The sequence below is a fragment of the Octopus bimaculoides genome, chromosome 15 (genome assembly GCF_046866305.1).
Source record: "Octopus bimaculoides isolate indiv1 chromosome 15, ASM4686630v1, whole genome shotgun sequence".
NCBI lineage: Eukaryota > Metazoa > Mollusca > Cephalopoda > Octopoda > Octopodidae > Octopus > Octopus bimaculoides.
This window is the reverse complement of record NC_142942.1, coordinates 45,992,907-46,017,651: the sequence shown is the minus strand read 5'-3', so window position 1 is coordinate 46,017,651 and position 24,745 is coordinate 45,992,907. Positions and strand designations below refer to the sequence as shown.

The 24,745-nt window shown below is 35.3% G+C and overlaps 1 protein-coding gene across 1 annotated transcript in view; it reads right to left on the bottom strand.

The window, feature by feature from the left end:
• The window catches only part of LOC106868395 (ADAMTS-like protein 3), a 240,075-nt gene that overhangs the window by 62,839 nt on the left and 152,491 nt on the right, over positions 1-24,745 (bottom strand). Inside the window, exons 5-8 of the mRNA XM_089363799.1 lie at positions 17,947-18,079; positions 12,639-12,840; positions 11,978-12,116; positions 10,894-10,993 (exon numbers count right to left, since the gene is read on the bottom strand). Coding sequence (XP_089219925.1) covers positions 10,894-10,993; positions 11,978-12,116; positions 12,639-12,840; positions 17,947-18,079 — 574 coding nt within the window. The remainder of the gene's footprint in view (positions 1-10,893; positions 10,994-11,977; positions 12,117-12,638; positions 12,841-17,946; positions 18,080-24,745) is intronic.

Below are 24,745 nucleotides of genomic sequence, written 5' to 3'. Positions count from 1 at the left end.
CATCCATCCATACATACATGTGTGTGTATGTGTCTGATGTATGCTTGTAAGTAGGTATATTTATATTTGTATACGCATACAATATATATACATATGTGTATATACATATATATATATACGTACTCATACATCTATGTATAGATGCACTTACATCTGTATTTATTCATAAATGAAATGCCCCCCACCCATATATATATATATATATATATATATATATATTTGTGCGCGTATATATATGGAAGTGAGCATATATATATATGTGTGTGTGTGTGTGTGTGTGTGTGTGTGTGTGTATGTGTATGTGTGTGTGTGTGTGTATGTGTATGTGTGTGTGTGTGTGTGTGCACTCGTGTATGTGTGAGCGTGTACGTCTCTGTGTACACACATACACACTCACACACATAAAGAAGAGAAAGGAAGCCTTGTTGCATTTTTGACCTGATCACTTGGAGAGTACTTTTTAAATACTTACTGTAAAATAAACATTTATCTAATAGTTTTCTTCTTTCATTTCAGCCCTCTTTAACTGTAGTGGTTAAATTTGTATCGATTTTACCCTTCTATTAATAAAATGATTTTTATTTTAAACTCAAAGCAGATACTGCTGCCGTATGAATTCAAACAGTGCTTTTCAGCCAAGCAAAGAACAAGAAATATTCGTTGTATCGAAGCGTTAAGTGTCTGGATATGCTAAGATTGTTATGGGCGGTTTCGCTTGGCAAATCTTTATACAAATTACCCTCGATCTGGACGGGCGATTTTTGTCAATATTGAGCTTTTGAAAGCCGTTATGAAGGAAAATCTAAAGGCAGAGTACACAAGAAGTAACAAAATAGTTCAATTCAAGTCATATTTCTATCATAAAATACCTTCATGAACTTAGAAAAGTGCTTAAACTTGACCAATGGGTCCCACATCATCTGACTGCGTCTCAGTTTCAAATATCTGCCCTCCTGTAGCCATTAAATAATAAATTTGCTACCGAACAATATCCTGGGTAGAACCATGAAGATTATGATAAGTGGGTTCGTTACGATCATAGTCAAGGAAATGTTCAACATTCAATGAATAAGGAGAATCCATACCATACGGAGGACTACACCATCACAAACTAAGTTATGCTCTGTGGTGGATCTGATGTGAAAGACGCTGTTTATCACGAAATGTTAAATAAAGCAAGAGAAACAGTTAATGCAGAGATGTATTGTTGTCAGTTGGAAGCATTGCACAAAAATTTGCTAAAATATCCCCTAACATTTGTCAATGATAAAAAGGTGTTGCTCTTACACGATAATAGGACCACGTATTGCTGAAGTCATTCAGGGAAAGATTATGACATTAAACATGGAAATTTTACCTCATCCTCCTTACTCTCCCGACCGCGCTTCATCTGACCAGCATCTTTTCAGATCATTGCCATAGCATTTAGAAAGCAACACAGTTTATTAATTGAGAAGAGGTTAAACAATATTACAGAGTGTTTCTTTGCTCCGAAACGTAACGAATTTTTACGCCCGAGGGAGGAACAATTCGCCAGATAAATAGGATTGTGTTATCAATAACGAGGAGAAAGATTAATCTGATTAAATGTATCAATTAAGAGCAAAGAAGCATTTCTTTCTTTCCCATTTTAAATGCGACAAGACTTGCTTTCCAACTTAATATTTGTGTGTGTATGAGAGAGAGAGAGAGAGAGGGAGAGAGACTATATATATATATATATATATATATATATATATATATATATATAAAATCAAAATATGCAACACGGATTTTAAAGATGACTGCAGTACGCACGTTTCATGCTACTCCATTTATTTAAGTAATGCGAGCATTACATTAAATGCAGTATGTAGAGCAATCTTCAGCTGCACAAAAATGTAGAAAAATTACCGTAGAATAGACATATTATAATTGTGGCAACATTTAAAATCCAAGTGGGAAGAAGAATACATAAAAATCCATCTTGACATAGCCAAGGCTAGCAGGCTAGTATATATATATATATATATATATATATATATATATATATATATATATATACACATATATTTATCTATGTTGTACTTTGTCGCCAAGACTTAAGCACTCACACTCATCACACATTTTCCCCCACACACACATATTCCCCACACGCGCACTCCAGCTGTTTTATGTTTTTAACTCAAACGTATAAATACGCTTAAATAAAAATAGATATAGATGTGTTTCTTTATTTAGGTTTTATAAATATAGGTATATAAAAATATATATATATACATGCATACAAACATACATACAAATATATATACAAATATATATACATGCATTTATCTATCTATCTTTCTCTCTCTCTCTCTCTCTCATATATATACACACACACATATATATTATGAATGCATATATATATATATATATATATATATATATATATATATATATATATATATATATATATATATAGATAGATAGATAAAGAGAGAGGGGAGAGAGAGGGGGAGAGGGTGATAATAGATGGAAAGTTTGATAGAAAGATTCAAAGATACATAGGTGTTTGTGTATGTGTATGTGCGTGTGTGTATGTGTGTTCGTGTATGTGTATGTATGTTCGTGTTGTGTATGCGTATGTGCGTGTGTATATGTGTGTATATGTGTCTCTGTGTATGTTTGTTTGCTCCCACGTGACCATCGACCATCTTTCTTTGTTTCTCTCCGTTGTAGCTGGAACAAGAAAGACGTGTTCTTGTTTGTCTCCTGTCCTAGCATGATTTAGGCGTTCGCTACCACAACCTCGTTTAGGCTTAGCAGCCCTTCCTATTTGTTTTCGCTGTCCTGTTTGTCATACCTATTTTGACCCTCCGAAAAATCCCAAATTTTATTTAATTTGCTTTGCGGGAGCAACTGTTTTATTGAAGGCGTATATTGTTGTTAAATGCTCGAAATACGAGACTAGAAAAACAGCCAACAACTGATGAAGGGTCGTTCTTTATGTTTGTTTTGTTTTTCCATTTGTGTCTTTCGTTGTTCGAAAGAATAATTCATGTTCCATGTACTCGTGCTTCGTACTTTTTTGTTGTAAACCTTTCATGACGTCCTGTGCCCACATATGCTCATATATATATATATATATATATATATATATATATATATATATATATATACGTATAGATGTAAGTATGTACATATACGTATGTATATATGCATATATATTATTTATATTATCTATATATATATATGTACACTCACACACATATATATATATATGTCTGTGTGTGTGTGTGTGTGTGTATTTACATATATTTATATAAATAAGGATAAGATCGATATTTAAATATCGATTTTATCAAGTGGCCAGCATGGGAATAAAAACCATCAAAGGTAACAATTATTTGAAATTATAATTTAGGGTATCTAAGAGATACCACAACGCTGGAAATAGCAGTCAAATCTTGACTCGAAACCACAATAAATTTATTGTGGTTTAGAGTCAAGATTTGACTGCTATTTTCAGCATGGCCGTATCTCTTAGATACCCTAAATTATAATTTTAAATACTTATATATATATATATATATATATATATATATATATATATATATATATATATATATATATATATATATATATATATATATATATATATATATATATATATATATATACATATATATATATATATACATATATATATATATATATACATATATATATATATATATACATATATATATATATATATATATATATATATATATATATATATATATATATATATATATATATATATATATATATATATATATATATATATATATATATGCATGTGCATTACTAACAACAACAGTAACAAAAATACCAACAACAATAGCCACGTATATATACATACATATATACATACAGAAGTGTATTCATTCTGCTCTAATTGTATAAAGAGCTCTATCAGTTAAGTGTATTGACGAAAACCCGAGATGCTCTGCTCTTTATGAGACAAGTTTCTTTTGTTAGTTTCAGACAACCGTAGATAATTGCAGACCACATGCTAGATATTTGCATAGTTCAACCACCTCAGTATTCTTAGAGTGAATTTGAAAAATTCGGTTGGGCGATATCTCTTCTTCTATCTGTGTTAAAAAGCCACTAATCCTTGACCTTTGTCAAGGTCACTGCATGAATGTTTGCTTACATAACCAAGTGTCTTTATGATTCTTTCTGAGATTCGTGTTTAAACTGAAACGTCAAACGTTTTCGCAATACAAAAGCTTGTGTATCATTTGAAATATAAACTTTAATGGCCACCAGAAATAAGCCTTGGTTGTTGTTGTTGTTGGTGGTGGTGGTGGTGATGATGATGACGGAGGTAATGGTGGTAGTGTTGATTATATTGGTAGTGGTGGCGATGATGGTGGTAATGGTTGTTGTTGTTGTTGTTGTTGTGGTGGTGGTGGTGGTTGTGGTGGCGGTGTTAGTTGCCGATTATTGTTCTCAAAGACAATGTCAGCACCACCCGAAAATGTTTAGGAATTTTGGTCTCCTCCCCCTTTATCGATGCTAAGATAACACAAAATTGTAATTCAGATAGTTCTTCCTTCTTCACCATATTCCTGGATAAGCTTCCATCTGTAGTAACCACTTCTCTTGAATTAGGCTTAGTAACGTGTGTAGTTGCAAGCTGATATATATATATACATCTCCTCCCGATTCTCCCACTCTGAGCCAAGTAAATCATTAAGGATATGAAAGATTAAAGAAGAGAGAGATACAGTACTCGGTTCGAACTCCTGTTCAGTTGAATAGCCACGAGTAACGTGAAATAGGGTGCCTTGCTGAAGTACAAAACGCGCTGTCTGACGCCAGAATTGAACCTATCGAGTCACCGTGTACACATAAGAGTATTCATACTCATATACATGCATACATACATATGTATATATTGAACTCACGATCCTTTTATCGAGTAACGGTGTATACATAAGAGTATACATACATATATACATAAATGCATGCATATGTATGTATGTGTGTGTGTGTGTGTTTGCATGCATGTATGTATGCATGCATTTATGTATATATGTATGTATGTATATTCTTATGTATATATATATATATATATATATATATATATATATATATATATATATATATATATATATATATATATATATATATAATATAATATAATATAATATAATATAATATAATATAGGATAAAATCTTTATAAGAATTTATCAAGTAGTCAGCGTGAAAAAAACCCATAAGGAAAAAAAACTCATCGTTTTTTTCCATAAATATATATAATTTATATAAGGGCATTAACTATATAGTAATGCCTCACGCTTAGAGGGACTAAATAAGTCAGAAATTACCCAAAAATAAGCAACATATTTACCGAAAGCGAGGGAAATGCAACTTTCAAAAATGAGTCTCCTAAAAACATTTAACATATATATATATATGTATATATATATATATATATATATATATATATATATATATATATATATATATATATATATATATATATGTATGTATGTATGTATGTATGTATGTATGTATGTATATACAAGGGGGATGCTGAAAAGTACCTGACTTTAAGAGTATCGTGAAAGGCTTGCCTGTAGCCCCAAACTTCCGAGTTCTTTTGCGGGGCTTAGAAAAACTGAAGGACCGTTGCTATAAGTGTGTGAATCTGAGAAGGGAATACGTTGAATAAAATCATAACTAACTGATCCACTTGTATTTTCTTTTACCCAAAATCAGGACTTTTCATCACTCCCTTGTGTATACATATTGTTCAAGATTGTAAAAAAACAAAGAAGAAAAAGAAAAAAAGACAGACGGGTGAGGGAACAATAAACAGATTGTATTTGTTTGATGGTGAGGAAAACTAGAAGTCTTTGACGTTTCGAACACACGCTCTTCTACAGAACTGAAGGAGTAAAGAAAACAGGAGAAGGGAAAAATGGAGAGAGAAAAGAAATTATATGTATGAATGCATATATATGTGTGTGGGTATATGTACGATTATACGTATATATATGTATGTATGTTTGTGTGAGTGTATGTGTATGTGTGTATGTGTGTGAGAGAGAGAGAGAGTATATATGTATGTGTTTGTGTAGGAGTGTGTGCAAGGTTTTATAATAGGCAACTGGTATTACACTTGATCACTCTGCTAATGAAGTGTGACATGGTGTACAAAGCATTGCATGAGGCGTGCAACTGACTGTAACCAAGCTATTCTCCTGTCCTTTGTATCTCAATCTAACATGGCCGCCTAGACGGCTCGTCAGAGCTCGTAAGATTATTGGTTTTGTGTCGTTAAGGACATTTTTACATATGGTTAACGTCCCACTTCATTTTAAGTCTTTCAACTAAATGAATTTAAAAGGGACCCACCCAGTATTACAGTAACAACAATAATAACATCAAAAGCGACAGTATTTATAGAAACAACGAGGAAGCTTTTAGCCTAGCGGTTCTTAACTTTTTAATATCCGGGTCAGATCCAAAATCTGGATTTTTTAGGGGGTCACACCCGAAACGTAAACCACGAATCAATTAAAGAAAAAATTATATTTATCAAGAGAAGACGGTTGAGGGCCGCCTGAAGGATGCTTGAGGGCTGCATACGACCCTGGAAGCAGCGGCTGAGAACCGCTGTTCTAGCTCGTGATTTCTTGCTAGAAATACTAAGCAAGTCTCCTTCATATTGTGAAGGTGCTTGGCTTAGTTGTTATGGTGACGCAAACATGATCATATGAGTGTGGTTCCGATTTCTCGATTGAGCAGTATGTTGAGTTCTTGAGCAAAACACTTAATTCCATGTTGTTCCAGCTTATTCTATCTGTAATTAAATAACCTTGCGCCGGACTGGCGTCCCGTTCGTGGAGGGGGATATTGCGACCTTGGTCACTTACACGCCATGGAACCCGGGTATACGGCCATAGGAATCCTGGGGCTCAAAGCTGTAGTGTCCAGGGGACTTGCTTCATATCATTCATAGATTTACGTGCGAACGTTTATATGGAGATACAGAATGCTTTAGGTATAATAGAACCCTGGTCGTAATGGCTGGAACATCTTTCATGCTGGTCTGCTCTATAAAGAGCTGCCTTGACTGTCAAACAACAACAAAAATAGTAAAAACAATAGCAACAACAATAATAACAACAAAAACAACAATAGCCACAACAACAACATTTGCAATATCAACGAAAACAATAATAGCCACAACAGCAACAGAATTACTAACAGGAACAGCATTAGCAACCACAGTAGCAACAGAAACAACAGTAACAAAACCACCAACAACAGTAGCCACAGCTACAACAACAGTAGCACCGATAATCCTAACAGTAACAACAACAACAACAATAATAGCAACAGACACAACGACAACTATGACAATAGCAACAGAAAAAATAGCAACAGCAGCAAAAATGATAAAACAATAGCAACAACAATAAAAGTAATAATAACAACAACAGTAACAAAACCACCAACAACAGTAGCCAAAGCAGCAGCAGCAACAACAACATTTGCAACACCAACGAAACCGATAATAGCAACAGCAACGGCAAAGACAATAGCAACAAAAACAATAACAGCAACAACAGCAATAGCACCAACAATCCTAGCAACAACAACAACAACAACAACACCAATAATCCTAGCAACAACACCAACAATAATAGCAACAGAGACAACGACAACTATGACAATAGCAACAGAAATAGCGACAAAAACAATAAAAAATAGCAACACAGTCGACAATAACAACAGAGCACTAAAGGCGAATGCAACAACAAAATATGAGAATTTATAATCCACTTCGAGAAAGTAATTAGATTTAAACCATTTTCTAAACTGAAGTAACCGACATATTTTAAAGACGAAAGTAAGAGGGGGGTAGCATGAGGGGGGATTGTGTGGCGAGGGGGAGGGTGTGTAGTATTTTAGTTTATTTATTTACTTACTTATTTATATGTTTCTAAAACCTTTTATTTAATTATTATTCGAGGAGCGGAGAGGTGGGGGCAGGGGTAGGGGTAGGGGTAGGGGTAGTGAGTAGCTTGACTGATGTCACGTGACTCGCAGCTTTGACAAACTTCTGCCATGCATCATTAAGAAACATATATAACAGTTGCATTCTAACTTTGAACTCGCTTACAAAAAAACACCAATTCATCATATATGCATACATGTGTATAAATATATAAGTGTATATATATATATATGTACACACACACACATATATGTATATATATATATATATATATATATATATATATATATATATACACGTATATGAGTGTGTGTGTACTTGTGTATGTGTGCCTGTATGAATATGTATGTATATATGTATATATACACACACACACACATACACACACACACACACACACACACACACACACACACACACACACACACACACATATATATATATATATATATATATATATATATATATATATATATATATATATATATATATATATGTATGTATGTATATATTATTTTAAACTATTCTCAGTATGTCTGGACTTCCTTTCGTTTGTTCAGCACATGTGTAAGGGTTGAAATTACTCCAGACGGGGACATAATTCCACATCACACACACACACACACACACACACAAACAAATTCAAATTATAAGGTGGTTGAATAAAGAATTCTTAAAGAAAACAAAACTCTTCGGAGTTTTTACATCGCTTAGCAAATGCACAATTTACTCTCCTCGAGATAATCTTCCTGCAGCATACTGCACGACTTTTCTCTCCTCTCCAATTTCTCAGTAGAATGGTTACAACAAACCATCGCCTCACCTTTCAAATTCGAAAGCAACATCTCTTCCAGAGATCGCACACTTGACGAAGAGATTCTAAAGCACCTCAAACAAGCTCCTCTATTATTTGGAAAGCTTAGGAAATGAGCCCTTGTAAACAAACCCTCTCAGCTCAATACCAAGGTTCTCGTCTTCAGAGCAGTCTATTTTACCACAGCCTTGTTTGTGTGCGAGTTGTGGACTACATATTGCTTACATATTGGTTTCAAATTTTGGCATAAGTATTCATTTGAAGCAATGCATCAGTCCAGATGCGTTTTCCACTGTTCGAAGCACTGGAACTCTTGCGAAGTGATGTCTTTTTATTTTCTTCACCTCTTCCACAGTACCAGTAACAACCTTCAAAAAAAGGTCCGGATCAACTTCCAGCTGTTCGTTCAGTTCACGACACGCATTTAATCGTGACTGCTTTTAATCTTGTGTGAGCAAGCGAGGTACAAATTTTGCAGCAACTCTTTTCATTCGCAACGATTCACTCAATATTCGCTGGCAGGAGCTCCAGGGCACACCAGTCATATCAACAAGTTCGTCAACTGTTCAGTGATGGTCCTCCAAGATCAGTTCATAAATTTTCATGTTTTCATACGTTTGAGAGGTCAACGGTCGTCCTGAACATGATTGGGCCTCAAGTGGCAAGTGACTATCCCTAAAACGGGAAAACCGCTCATAAACTTGAGTTTTGCTCATGGCAGCGGCCTTGTCAGCTGTTTGAGGCATGACAACTGCTCTAGCTGACGTTTTCCCAAGCCGAAAACACTATTTCACGGAAGCACGCTGTCCCTTCGCTTCAGCCAACGCAAAAGTCAACGAACAGGGGAGAAGCACTTCAAAACAAAGACACACCACGTGGCAGTACGACTGCAATAAACGACGCCGGTCGGCAGACTGATGCCTGAGGATCGCATCTAGTGGATTCTAGCGGTGGAAGCCTGAACTACAACAGGCTTGTACAATAGAGAATGTTTCCGGTTACTTTTGGGTACCTCCTCGTGTATGTATATATATATATATATATATATATATATATATATATATATATATATATATATATATATATATATATATATATATATATATATATATATATGTATACATACATATGTATGTATGTACATGTGTTAGCGTGCATATGTACATATATGTGTGAGTGTGTGTGTGTGTCTGTGTCGGTGTATACAAAAGTATGCATATATGCACAAATTTGTATACATGTGTGTATGTGAGTGTGTGTGTGAGCGCGCGCTCATGTGTACGAGTATAGCATAGATGGCGTTGCACGTATGAAACTGTAAAGTTTGCCATATGCATGTATACACATTTATACATCTGCAGGTCTACACGTTTATATATGCACATATCACAGGCTATAGTCTAGTCGGGAAACTCGAAATATTTTCTCATAGCTCGTAGCTATAATTTCCTAATTAACCGTATCTTTTCTTGTTTGTGAAGCCCAGCTTCTCAACATTGCTACCGAGGCAGTTAATTACAAATCCAAGTGCTTTAATAATTACTGGTCTAAATCTTAAGCTATAATCCGGGTGGAGTGTATACAGATCTCTCTTTAGCTCGGCAGAGATGTTTTCTTTCATGCTAATCTTTAACATCATGTTAACATCTTCTGGGCAACTGATTTTCACAACTGGTACACATGTTTATACACATGTATGCATATATATTTATTCGTTCGTTCGTTTTCTGTTCATTTTTTCCACGATGACATGGTCTACACGTATATATTAGTAAGGTATGGTTTTTTTTAAAAGTCGGATGCCGTTCCTGTCGCTAACTCTAATCTCTTTGTCAAGCAAGGGACCTTTTTTTTAAATTTTCTGTGTCTTCGAAGGCGCGAAACGAACGAACGATTTGTTCACAAGGGGAAGTGATAATGAGGACAACACCCGTAGTAAGCAACTTCCCTAAGTCGCAAACATAAACAAACAACACACCGACGCGCATGCGCGTATACACAGTCACACACACACACACACACACACACACACACACACACATATTCACATTCATATATATGTTAAGTCCTAACTGATGAGAATAACCACAGTACCTGGGAGCTGAAAGATCCAGCTTTGAGATGTTTGGTGCCAGACCATATTTGGGTGGACTAGACTCTATATAATCGGTCAACAATGTCTCTTGAATATCACCTGTAATTAATAGGAATAGAATGTAATTAGCAAATGCCGATGAGAGTTACTTATCAATGCTCTAATGTAGTTAATTAGCATGCCTACAAGATTTAAAATTATATACTTTAATCAATATTATTTCAATATAATATAATTTCTCCTTCGACTTAGACGCTGAGGTCAACAAATTAAGGACAAGATTGACTAAGCAACAAGGCTGACAGACAGCCTTTGACAAGTTTGATTACTTTTGACAAGGCTGATTGACGAACAATAAAAGTGTTCAAGACGGATTGGTGATTCTGATTTGAGATTCAGTACTGAAATGAACTTTTCAACATCTTTCTCTGACACTTGTTGCAGTACCCTCGATGTGTCTCACTGTGTAATTGGTACATCCAACCAGTGGATTTAACACATAACACAGTCGTGACACATAACACGGTCGTGAGCATTTTAATGCCGAGGTGTCAATCAGTGTCAATAGAAGTGAATTCATTCAACTTCCGGTCTTTTTCTTTTAACGTTTTTAACATCCACTTTTCTATGTTTGCATGGGTTAGACGGAATTCATTGAGTAAGATATTCCACATACGGATGTCCTTCCTGTTTATAAGTAAGGTATATATTTTGCAGCAGTTAGACATATTTTCTCGGAAGATTTGAAACGAGGACTCCGCTTGTATGAAGGTGACACTCACAGAATTTTCGCTTGTAATATATAAATATATGCATATATACATACATATATGTACATACCTACATATATATGTATATATACATGCATATATGGGTACAGGACATCAAGAAAAACGTTAAACACAATGAGAAACGAAAACATAGAATACGAACTTTTTTTCGAACAACGAAAAAAAAACCGGAGAAACGAGACATGCAACATAAAAAATATACCCCTTCTTCAGTTGTCCCTGTTTCATCTACTCCGCGTTCCAAAAGTTTAAAAGAATCTTCACATAATAATGCTTCGTGTGTGGCACTTACCGGACCTTTCGAAGCAAGGTAAATTAGTTGTACACGTCTGGCTTGTAGTGGGCTTTTCTTCTTCCTCACACGTGTTGTTACCACTATTACGGCAGATAACCACGCGATGTTGAATGCCGAAGCCACACGTAACACTACACTGAAATAGAATTACAAAAGAAGAATTAAATAAAGACGAAAGAATATGCAGCAAGAACTCCATCTTCACTCACATACGTGCGCACACACACACACACACAAATCATTATATATCTAAGTTCGCTATACTTCAATGATGAGGATTAATAAGAGCGAAACATGTCCAGAGTTGTCTCCTTACAGAATCAATGATCTGGCTCAACTACTTCAATGAATGACTTGTACTTTTAATTACTTTACAAAATAGGAGGAGGGGAAAGAAGAGGGTAGGAAGAGGAGGGGAGGAGGAGGAGGAAGAGGAAGAAGGAGGAGGAGGAGGAGAAGAAGGAAGAGGAGGAAGAGGAAGGAGGAGGAGGAGGAGGAGGGAAAGAAGAGGGTAGGAAGAGGAGGGACAGAGGGTAGGAAGGAGGAGGAGGAGGAAGAAGAAGAAGAAGAAGAAGAAGAAGAAGAAGAAGAAGAAGAAGATGATGATGATGATGATGATGAAAATGATGATGATTGTGGTGTTTGTGTTTGTACTTACGGGAGACCATTCTCCGGCATACCATCGAGGACAAATATCCGTGTTACAAGATTTGTATTCCGAAGGTTTCAGCTGCTTACAGGATTGGTCTTCTACCCATCGCGCTTGACCGGAAGGTCCGTATTCCATACAACTTACTTCTCTCAGACTGGTCCCTCCACCACAAGTCATGGTGCAGGGCTGCCATTCTTGTGCCTCCCACCTGGAATTGGATGGAAACTGAAGAATATAAAACGCTGCCGGTCGTGATGCGAACTATGGTGACAGTCTTTTACAGGTTAACGAGACTTAAATGTTGCTTTACAAGGCGTGACATTTTGAATGGCGGAGCGGTGATTTTCAACCATTTATTTCTTTATCCATGGGTCCCTTCTATTGCTGAGACCCCCTTCGGTCATGACTAACCATGGGATTGCACCTAGAAAATTACCCACCCAGGCACAAGTCCGGGCAAGGTTGTTTTATGGGAGACCAGCAGTCGCCCATGGATGCCGGCCTCCCCTCTCCATGCCACCGGTGTTATCCAAGGGAAAGGCAAAGGGGCCGATACAGCTTGGCACCTGTGACATCGCAACTCATTTCTACCGCCGAGTGAACTGAATCAACGTGAAATAAAATGTCTTGCTCAAGAACAAAACGCGCAGCGAGGTCCGGGATTCGAACTCACAACCTCGCGATCGTAAGCTCGACGCTCTAACCACTGAGCCACGCGCCTTCTATTACTATGTTATTTTTGCTTGTGTGGACCCTGGTTGAGAACAACTGGTGGAGGAGGAAGTCGAATGTATTAACCCTCGTGCTTAACTGCTACTTATTTAACTGACCCCGAAGTGACGAAAGGAAAACTCGACCTCTGTAATTTGAACTGAGAACATAAAATGTCGGAATAAAATGCTTCTAAGCATTTTGTCCGGCGTGCTAGCAATTCTGTAAGGATAATAATTATCATTATCCTTAATAATACGCCTTTCTACTATAGGCACAAGGCCTGAAATTCTGGTGGAGAGAGAGCTAATCAATTACATCGAACCTAGTGCACAACCGGAATCTAAAAACAGAAACAATTCCTATCATAGTGGGCGCATTAAGTATGATAAAAAAAATATTCAGACAAATACATAAGACTAACACCAGGACTTACAAATATATATATAACATACAGAAAATTGCACTACTGGGCACTGCACACATCCTACGCAAAACACTTTCAATACAGTAACCATAACAGCGTCATAGCAAACAACAGCACATACTAAAGGCACACAGAGCTGCGCTCGGTAGTGAAGTGAAAGCACGTTATAAAAATAAGACTACTGAATAATAATAATAATAATAATAATAATAATAATAATAATAATAATAATAATAATAATAATAATAATAATAACAATAATACCAACAAATGACAACGTTTCTCTAAGAAAAAAAGGAAACGGAGAAATTTTCAAAGATACAAAGATCCGTAAATAGACGTAACTCGAATGTGGAGTCTAAAAACAGAAACAATTTTTATAATAGTTAAAAAAACAAAAAAAAAAAAAACATTCAGACAAATACATAACCAAAACACCAGGACTTATGAGTATATTATATAATATACAGAAAATAGCACTACAAAGCACCGCACACATCCTACGTAAAGCACTTTCAATACAGTAAAAGTAAGAACACCAATACAAACCATCGCGCATACCCAAGGCACACAGAGCTGCGCTCGGTAATGCAGTAAAAGCACGTGATAAAAATAAGATTACTGAATAATAATAATGATAATAATAATGATAATAATAATGATGATAACAAATGGTGATGATTTCTCACATCCGCGCATAGCCATAAATTTGAAAGGGGTACATTGAATTGAAAACTATTCTTGTATATGACTGGTATTCATTTTATTGTATTTGGAGATATTTTTATGGAGAATGTCAACCTCGGCAGAATTTTAACTGAGGATATAAAGAAAGGAAACGTTGTGACATAACGTAAAGAATCTCGTCCCCAACGTTCCCACAACGATGACGACGACGACAACGCTGACAGTGATGACGACAACAACAACAACAGCAACAACAACAGAAACAGCGACAACAAAGAAACAAACACTCTTTCATAAACATATTCACAAGCTCCCGACTCGTTGAACCACGTAAACGGAAACGGAAATGCAAGGAGCAGTAGGTCAGTGTGACGTAAATGTACTGCACCTATTGCTAAATTAGTCGTTAGTTTTTTCCCCCTTGGTAAACGTGCCAAGCGAGGTTCACCCTCGTCTTCCTTCTCCTTTTCTTATACAAATCACCCACCCACCCACCCACCACTACCGCCGCCACCATCACATCTTTCTCGCGTGACTATCCATATGATGCAAAGAAATTTGGTTTAAAAACATTTACGCCAGGAACGATAACCAACTTGAAGCTAGATCGTGGATTCTGATGCGATTTCACAATAATATCGAAATACAGCCCAGCTTTGTCTTGTGTTTAATATAAACAAGAACATAAGGCGGCATGCTGGCAGAATCGTTAGCACGCCGGATAAAAACGCTTAACGGCATTTCATCCGTCGTTAGGTTCTGAGTTCAAATTCCACCGAGGTGGACTTTGCCTTTTATTCTTTCGCGGTCTATAAAACTACTGAGTCATAATAATAATAATAATAATAACAATAATACCAACAAATGACAACGTTTCTCTACTCAGTGTTTTACGTTACTGCTCGTCGTACATTTGTGATAATAGAGAATGTGATCACAACTGTCCGACGAACGGTATCGTGAAACCCTGAGGGGTTTTCGGCTTTACTTGTTTTCAGTCATTTGACTGGCCATGCTGCAGCACCAACTTAAAGGCTTTTAGTCGAAGAAATTGACCCCAAGACTTATTCTTTATATGCCTTTATAAGTACTTTATTATCGGTCTATTTTGCCGAACTGCTCAGTTACGGGGAAGTAAAGACACCAGCACCGGATGTCAAGCAATGGCGGGAGACAAACACAGACACATAAATACATACATATATATATATATATATACGACAGGCTTCTTTCAGTTTCCATCTATCAAATCCACTTACAAGGCTTTGGTTGGCCGAAGAAGAAGACACTTGCTCAAAGTACCACGCAGTGAGAGTGAACCCGGAACCATGTGGTTAGGAAGCAAGCTTCTTACCACACAACCACGCCTGCGCCTTATATATATATATATATATATATATATATATATATATATATATATATATATATATATATATATATGTGTGTGTGTGTGTGTGTGTGTGTGTGGGTGTGTGTGTGTCTATATTTTTTTCTACTCTAGGCACAAGGCCCGAAATTTTTGGGGAGGGGACCAGTCGATTAGATCGACCCCAGTACGCAACTAGTATTTAATTTATCGACCCCGAAAGGATAAAAGGCAAAGTCGACCTCGGCGGAATTTGAACTCAGAACGTAAAAACAGACGAATACCGCTAAGTATTTCGCCCGGCGTGCTAACGTTTCTGCCAGCTCGCCGCCTTACGTACATGTCTATATTGAAGGAAAAAAGTAATGATTCCAATCTCTGTAAAGTTTCAACGTTCATATTGATCTTCAATATTTCCCCACGGAAATATATAACAGCACAAGTACATAAATCACGTGGAATGTGTATAGAAAGTATTTTTCCAAAACAGGTAGTTAGAATTTATTTGCAGTCGCTCTCTCAAACATTAAGTGTTGTGCATGAAACAGAAACAAGAAAAAGTAACAAGATTCTGCTCGAATATAAACAAGGAACTTTTTGTGAAAGCTTGAGATAAAATAATTGCCAAAAATTGCCACTGTAGTAAATAAACAAAGCTAACTGTGTGAAGAACTGCGTCGAGAAATGACTGATAACGAAATTCAAATTAGATTAAATGTTTTATCAGAGGAGTAAAACCTCTCGACGAACAAAATTACACAAGTATCGATGGAACTGCAAGTTCGTATAGAAGCCAAATGGAATCTCGACTGGGTAGAATTAAGAATCAAATCTTCGTTAAAATCATCACACCTTGAACCGTTAAAATAAGAACGTTCTATATATATATATATATATATATATATATATATATATATATATATATATATATATATTAACTTCGAGAACTTACACGCATGACCATCTCACAGAAAATAGTACTGTTAGATAAGACACATATAACGTAGAGTGCTGTTAATGCATTTGGACTGTTTTTCAGGAGGCGGCATAGTGCATCCCATTCACTATGTTCTGGTAACCCTCCTCTCTCTCTCTCTCTCTCTCTCTCTCTCTCTCTCCGCCCACTCATAAACAAGCTTTACTGTGTCGTCTGATGTTTTCTCCATGGAAGGAGAAAAACAAAAAAATTCATTACAAAGAGAAAATGAAATGATGTCCACTAAAAATGAGTAACAAACTCACCAGTCCGTCTTCTACGATGGTATAAATTTCAAAAATGAATGCATCAGTTCTCTGTGATTTATGTTTGTTTTGTTCACAAAAATTACAGAGTCAGTGTCAAGCGTGGCTTACCCAACTGACGCTAATAACAATGATAATCCTTTCTACTAAAGACACAAGGCCTGAAATTTTGTGGAGGGGGACTAGTCGATTACATCGACCCCAGCGTTTCACTGGTACTTGATTTATTGACCCCGAAAGGATGACAGGCAAAGTCGACCTCGGCAGAATTTGAACTCAGAATGTAAAGACAGACGAAATGCTTCTAAGCATTTTGTCCGGCGTGCTAGCGATTCTGCCAGCTTGCTGCCTTACTACTACTACTACTACTACTACTACTACTACTACTACTACTACTAATAATAATAATAATAATAATAATAATAATAATAATAATAATAATAATAATCCTTTCTAGTAAAGGCACAAGGCCTGAAATTTTGGAGGAAGGACTAGTCGATTACATCTACCCCATTGTTCCACTGCTACTCATTTTATCGACTCGAAACGATGAATTATCCAACTGCGGCGAATAATTTCAACTCAGAACATAATGCTACTAATACGATTTTGCCAGCTCACCGCCTTAATACTTATAAGAATGGATTCAAATTTTAGCACAAGGCCAGCAATTTCAGGGCAGTAGGTACGTCGATTACATCGACTCTAGTACTAAACTGGTATTTATTTTATCGACCTCGAATTCGAACTCAGAATGTAGCGACGGGCGAAATGCCGCTAAGCATTTTAGCCGACGGGCTAACAAGTCTACCAGTTCACTGTCTGAACAATAATGATGATGATGATGATAATTATAATAATAATAATAATGATAATAATACCGTGGAGGACATTTCTGCGTGGAGCAATTCTTTGGTTGTGGTAACTGAATGTCATCCAGCGACGTACAGTATTCATTGTCGACCACTGAGTTTGCTTTTGTGTCCAAACACACTTTCTTGGGTTGTCTTACACCTGCAGAGAGAAAGATTGAGAGAAATAGAGTGTGTTTGTGATAGATAGATAGATTGATAGACAGACAGACAGACAGACAGACAGACAGACAGACAGACAGACAGACAGATAGATAGATAGATAGATAGATAGATAGATAGATAGATAAATACATTTCTTTTATTAGCCACACAGGGCTCAACAAAGATGGGACAAATACAATGTAGAGCTTTTCTTTTTGGGAGGGGGAAGGAAAAAAAAGTAGGGGTGTGTCGATCAAAAGGGATCGTAGGAAGGGAAAAAGGGGGGAGTTCGATCAAAAGGGATCGAGAAAAAAAAGATAGATAGATAGATAGATAGATAGATAGATAGATAAAGGAGTCAAAGATTTACAGATATATATATATATATATATAGCAATAAGAAAATGGAGAAGAATAGGTGGTATTCATCAACTTGCAGACATTGTATTGTGTCAATTTACTTGTTTATTTGTTTACTAAATGGGGAATGATAACAATATGCAAACACATGTGACATATACAGAGCACTTTATTTGATTCCAGTCTTACAATGCTACGTTCCTACAATATTTTGCAAAATACCCCCACCTCTCTCTCCTTCTGTCTGTCTATCTCTATTTCTGTCTATCTGTGTCTCAATCATTATGTATCTTTCTCTCAGTACACACTCACACACACAAACACACACACATGTTACAATCAATCTGTTTGTCTATGTATGCTTGGGTGTATATGTATGTATCTATCAATGAATTGGTATCCGTCTCTCTACCAATCTCAATACAAGTTCATACGTGTGCGTTTGAGCGCGCGTGAATGCGGGCGTTTGATTTGTATGTGTGTGTGTGTGTGTGTGTGTGTGTGTGTGTGTGTGTGTGTGTGTGAATGTGTGTATGTTCCTATTACATAAATAAATAATCCAAAATAATTGTTTAGGCGTACCACGCCGTAATTGGAGCTTCCTCGTATAAAACATACATACGCACATGTATATATATATATATATATATATATATATATATATATATATATATATATATATATATATACATATATATATATGTATGTGTATATATATATATACATACATACTTATATATACAAATACATACATGTATATACATATATATGCATATATAGACACACACACACACACACACACACACACACACACACACACACACACACACTCATCTCTCTCTCTCTCTCTCTCTCTCTCTCTATATATATATATATATATATATATATATATATCATGATATTGGCGTTCCGACTGAGAAAATTTGTCCTCTGGCATTAGGGACATTTTCGTAGAGATTCTCAGATTGTTTTTCCTCATCTGCCCCTCCTAATTGTTTAAAACCCGACACCATTGAAACTAAAAACCAGAAGAACTCCAAGACTTTGTTTTCAATCTAATTGGCTATTTGTTCGGCAAAAGAATTTCAAAGAAAAAAGAAAGAAAGAAAGAAAGAAAGAAAAAAGCCTAATCTGTCTTAGACATCTGTTTTTTTGGAAAATATGCGTGAAAATTCCACTTGGGATAGTCTGGAATTCTCGATAATTTGTCATTTTTCGGAACGGCTACAAAATGTATGCATGTATGTATGTATGTATGTATGTATGTATGTATGTATGTATGTATGTATGCATGTATGTATGTATGTATGCATGTATGTCAGTATGCGGGTGTATACACGCACACACAAACACACACACACAAACACACACACACACTTATATAAAAGCAAACTCACAAATAAATTTTGTCAGTTTCATGAATGTTATGCACTAAACTCTCGGCTCTTGAGCCGCTTCCAGCGTCTGTGAATTATCGATTTGTATACATACATATATATATATATGTATATATATATATATATATATATATATATATATATATATATATATATATATATATATACATATATACAATATATGTGTATGTGTGTGTACATGTGTGTATGTACGTATGTACGTATACATGTATAAACACACATACACACGCATATGCACACACACACAGACACACAAATACAAACACTGACGGACAGACTGACAGACAGACAGACTAACAGATAGATAGATAGATAGATAGATAGATAGATAGATAGATAGATAGATAGATAGATAGATAATGCCTTTTACCACGATGCACCTGTTTCAGTCCCAATACTAAACTGCCAAAGCAAATTCTACAAAGATAACTAATTACTACGCATAAACTATTATAGTTCTCAGCTAGATCGCCGCAGTGCAGTAACGATGACAAATACCATTAGTCATTCTTTCACTCAACATCGACACTACTGTAGATCAACACTCGTTCGATCCTACTTCGCTTTTGTTCTTACTGTCATGTTGTTTGTTTTATGTGTGTAACTTGAGAAGGAACTTTAACGACCGAAATCATATATTATAAAATGAAAATAATTCGTTTTGTAGTTTTTTCTTTTTTAAATTGCATTGTTCATGGTTTAAAAACTTTCTACTTAGTATGTAACCGAAACACATACACAGACGCAAGCACGCGGGCTCACACTTGAATATACGCACATGCTCACTGCCGCCACCAAACTGCATTGTATAGTGTGTCAGAAATTCCACATTCTTAACAACCAAATGAAATTGAGCGAAGAAATAAATTAAAAAATAAGAACCTGTGTTATGTCGGCTTACGTTATTATGGCTGTTATTATTTTTGATGTTGTTTGTATCGTTTTTATTGCAGATGATGTTGGTGGTGGTGGTGGTGGTGGTGGTGGTGGTGGTGGTGGTACTGGTAGTCGTCATCGTAAAGATGGTGATGAAAATGATGGCGATGATGATGATGATAATATGGTAATGGTAGTGGTGGTGGCGATGAAAATGATGATTATCATCATCATCGTCGTCGTTGTCATCATCATCATCATTGATGTCACCATCATTATCATCATCATCAGCATCATCTTCAAACTGGTGATAGCGTTTTTAATGTAAATCTCAATTAAGAAAATAATCACGATTAATTGACTTAACTGGTTTCATGAAGCTGTAGTGAATGACACCAGCGCTGGACCACCAAACGGACGCCATTAGCTTTTTTGGTGAATATTCTTTTTTGAATTGTGTATTGGCACTTCATCTCTATCCAACCACCGTGCAGAACGCTTGCTATTGTTGAAAAGAATCCATTTTTCATCACACGTAAGAATACAATGCAAAAATGGTTCGCTCTTATGCCGTGACAGCAAAGAACAGTAAGTTTCAAGACAACGTGTCGTTCAGTCTGTGTGGTACCCACTTGTCCAGTTTCTTTACCTTGCCGATTTGTTTCAGATGGTCCAATAGAGTTGGAATCGAAATATCAAACCTTGCTGCTAAGTCACGTGTAGTTTGAGATATATCCACTTCCACTACAGTTTCCGGTTCATCGTTATCCACCTTGGTCTCAGGTCTACCACGGGCCTGATTTTCAAGAGTAAAGTCACCCGACCAGAACTTCTCAAAGCATCGACGTAGAATGCGCTCATTTGCCACATCCACACCAAAAACCTCATTGATGTTTCGAGCTGTCTGAGATGCATTGGTTCGAAGATGGAACTCATATTCATAAACAATACAAATTTTTGATCTATCCATGGATTCAAAAGAATTGGTTTGCAAAAGAAAACTCGCAATATAGTCAGAAACCATGAATTGTATTTCGAAAAGTGATGATGTAACTCTTCAATGTTGTAAAACAAAGAATTGTCAGGATAAAACATTAGAGTTAACGACTGTCAAACTTGGTACATAAGAAAATCGGACATTTCATTCTTAATGACCTGATATATGTACATTATATATATATATATATATATATATATATATATATATATATATATATATATATATATATATATATATATATATATATATGTATATATATATATACATACATATATGTATGTGTATGTGTATGTATACGTCAGCATGCCATGGTAGACGATAGATACACGCATGTTCTCTTTCTCCATTTTTTCTTTCCTCGTATATTCGTTCAGAAGTGCGTATACTCGAATCGTAAAATACTTTTCCTTCTAATTTCTCCTTCTTCTCTGAGCGTAGACCTAACACACTCTGAGTTTCTTTTTTTACCTCGCCTTCGGGTTATTTATAGACTTTGCACCATATATATATATATATATATATATATATATATATATATACATATATATGTATATATGTGTGTGTATACCTACACACACATAGACATATATATCTATGCACACATAAACATATATATACGTATGCATCTATGTATGTGTATATATACATGTGTGTATATATACAAATATATATATATATATATATATATATATATATATATATATGTATGTATATATATATGTATGTATATTTGACATTTTCCATTTACAAGAAATACGCAGAACAAATTAAGAAAAGAAACTGTATTTTTAACGGATAAACTTTCTTCCACTTCACTCTTTAATTAGGAAGGCTTAACGAGGATTAACAAAATTCTCATTAAAATATTTTATGGATTAATTATATATATCAAATGAAGAATGGATATTTGTAGTTTTTAAACTAAGTATAGATGCAAGCACAAGTGTTACATTTATTAAAAAAAAAGTACCCAAATCAAGACACTTCCGGTTGAAATTACATATATATATATATATATATATATATATATATATATATATATATATATATATGTATTTCCTGTTATGCTTAGAAGCGTTGCACTTTACCAGAATTTTCGATTTGGGTCCAGCAGAACAAAACACTCCAAAATCCTTGTTATTGTGTGCGTGTAAACGAAATAAGAACAGGCCCGCTTGTATTGACTTGGAGTCGTATAACATAAGAATGAATTCAAAACAAGTAATGATATTTTGATTGCATTTGATACGAATGTTTCAGATAATTATGCAAGAGAGAGAAAAAAAAGATTTCATTTCTTACATAACATCTTCAGTTAAGATATCTCAAAATATTTTGATATGCGTCGATTGCACATGATAATAATAATAATAATAATGACAATTCTTTGTAATTTTAGGCACAAAGCCAAAAATTTTGAGGAGTAGTACTTGAATGGTACGTCACTTCAGCGACTCAATATTTTGTTTGACGTTCTTGTGATTATATATATGGAATAAAAGCAGCTCTAGTATGATAAATATTATTAAACACATATACCACTGTATATGCTTTGTGTATTTTCCGGTGGCTGCAATGGCGTAACGGAGTATATAACACACACGTGGCTAGTGTTAAAACACCTTAGAGTCATGGACAGGCGAGATAACTCACCTTCAAACCCATTTGGAAGTAATTGACATTTTTGGGGCTTGTCAACATCACGCACTCGCCTGGGTTGAAGGCAAGTCATCTAACCAGTCTAACGACTTACATGCTCATGGCTTTAAAAATCATCAGCTAGTGTGCCCGGAAATTACATACCAAAGAGAAAATTTAAAAGCTGCGTTAGTATAATAAATAGTATAATAAATACATTTACTAATGTACTAATTAAATACATGTACTTATCTCTTATCTCGACAGCTGTTTTGAGAAACCATAACTTATATAATAATCACATTTATATACAATAAACGCATGATGTCATAGGTGTGTGTCACACCGTAGATTCCGATAAAATTGTTGAAGCTAGTTGGACCACCCTCGAGTGAACCTCCTCGTTCATCCTTTCGGGACTCGATAAAGTACCACGTGAAGTACTAGAATTAATGTCTCCCCCACCCATCCCTCTTTCTCTCTATCTCTCTTAGTCAGTTACGTGAAGGAAACAAGAAAGGAGCGCTTTGATAGAGGGCTTTCCAGTCCTGTCATCACCTCTCTTCGCCGGACCCATGAAACAAAGATAACGGGCGACGCTCGAAGTTGAAAATTAGAAGCAAGTTTCTGATATATCGCCACACGCATATACTGGGAAGAGCAAAGAATAGGGGGGGGGACTTCGTTCAAATCAGTTCCCAATTAGCAATGATTATATCAAACAAACCACAGAAGCTGCGAATGTCTGCGTGAAAAGACAAGACCCAAAACAAACAAAACAAAATTGATAAACTGTTCGGCTACACGTGATTTCATCACACCTTGTACAAGCTATAGATGTATACATATTTACATGTGCAAAGACATATACTTACACGTGTGTATATACATATATGTCTATATGTACACACACACATTAGTAAGTACATTTATGTGTGTGCAGGCGTGTGTGCGCGTGTGTATGAATGTGTACATATTTATATTTACAAATTTATTTCTATATGTTTTTCTTTGTATATGTGTATATATACGTACGTATATTTATAACTTTATATACATACATACATACATATATATATATATATATATATATATATATATATATATATATATATATATATACAATTCATATATGTATGTATTATGTATATATACGTGTGTATGCATGTGTGTATGTATATATATACATCTATACACACACACACACACACACACAAATGCATACACACACGACTATATTCACATACACGTATATATAAATAGATACCTGTGTACAAGTATGACGTGTCAGTATGTAGTTATATATATACTGTGTATGTATATATATATATATATATATATATATATATATATATATATGTGTGTGTGTGTG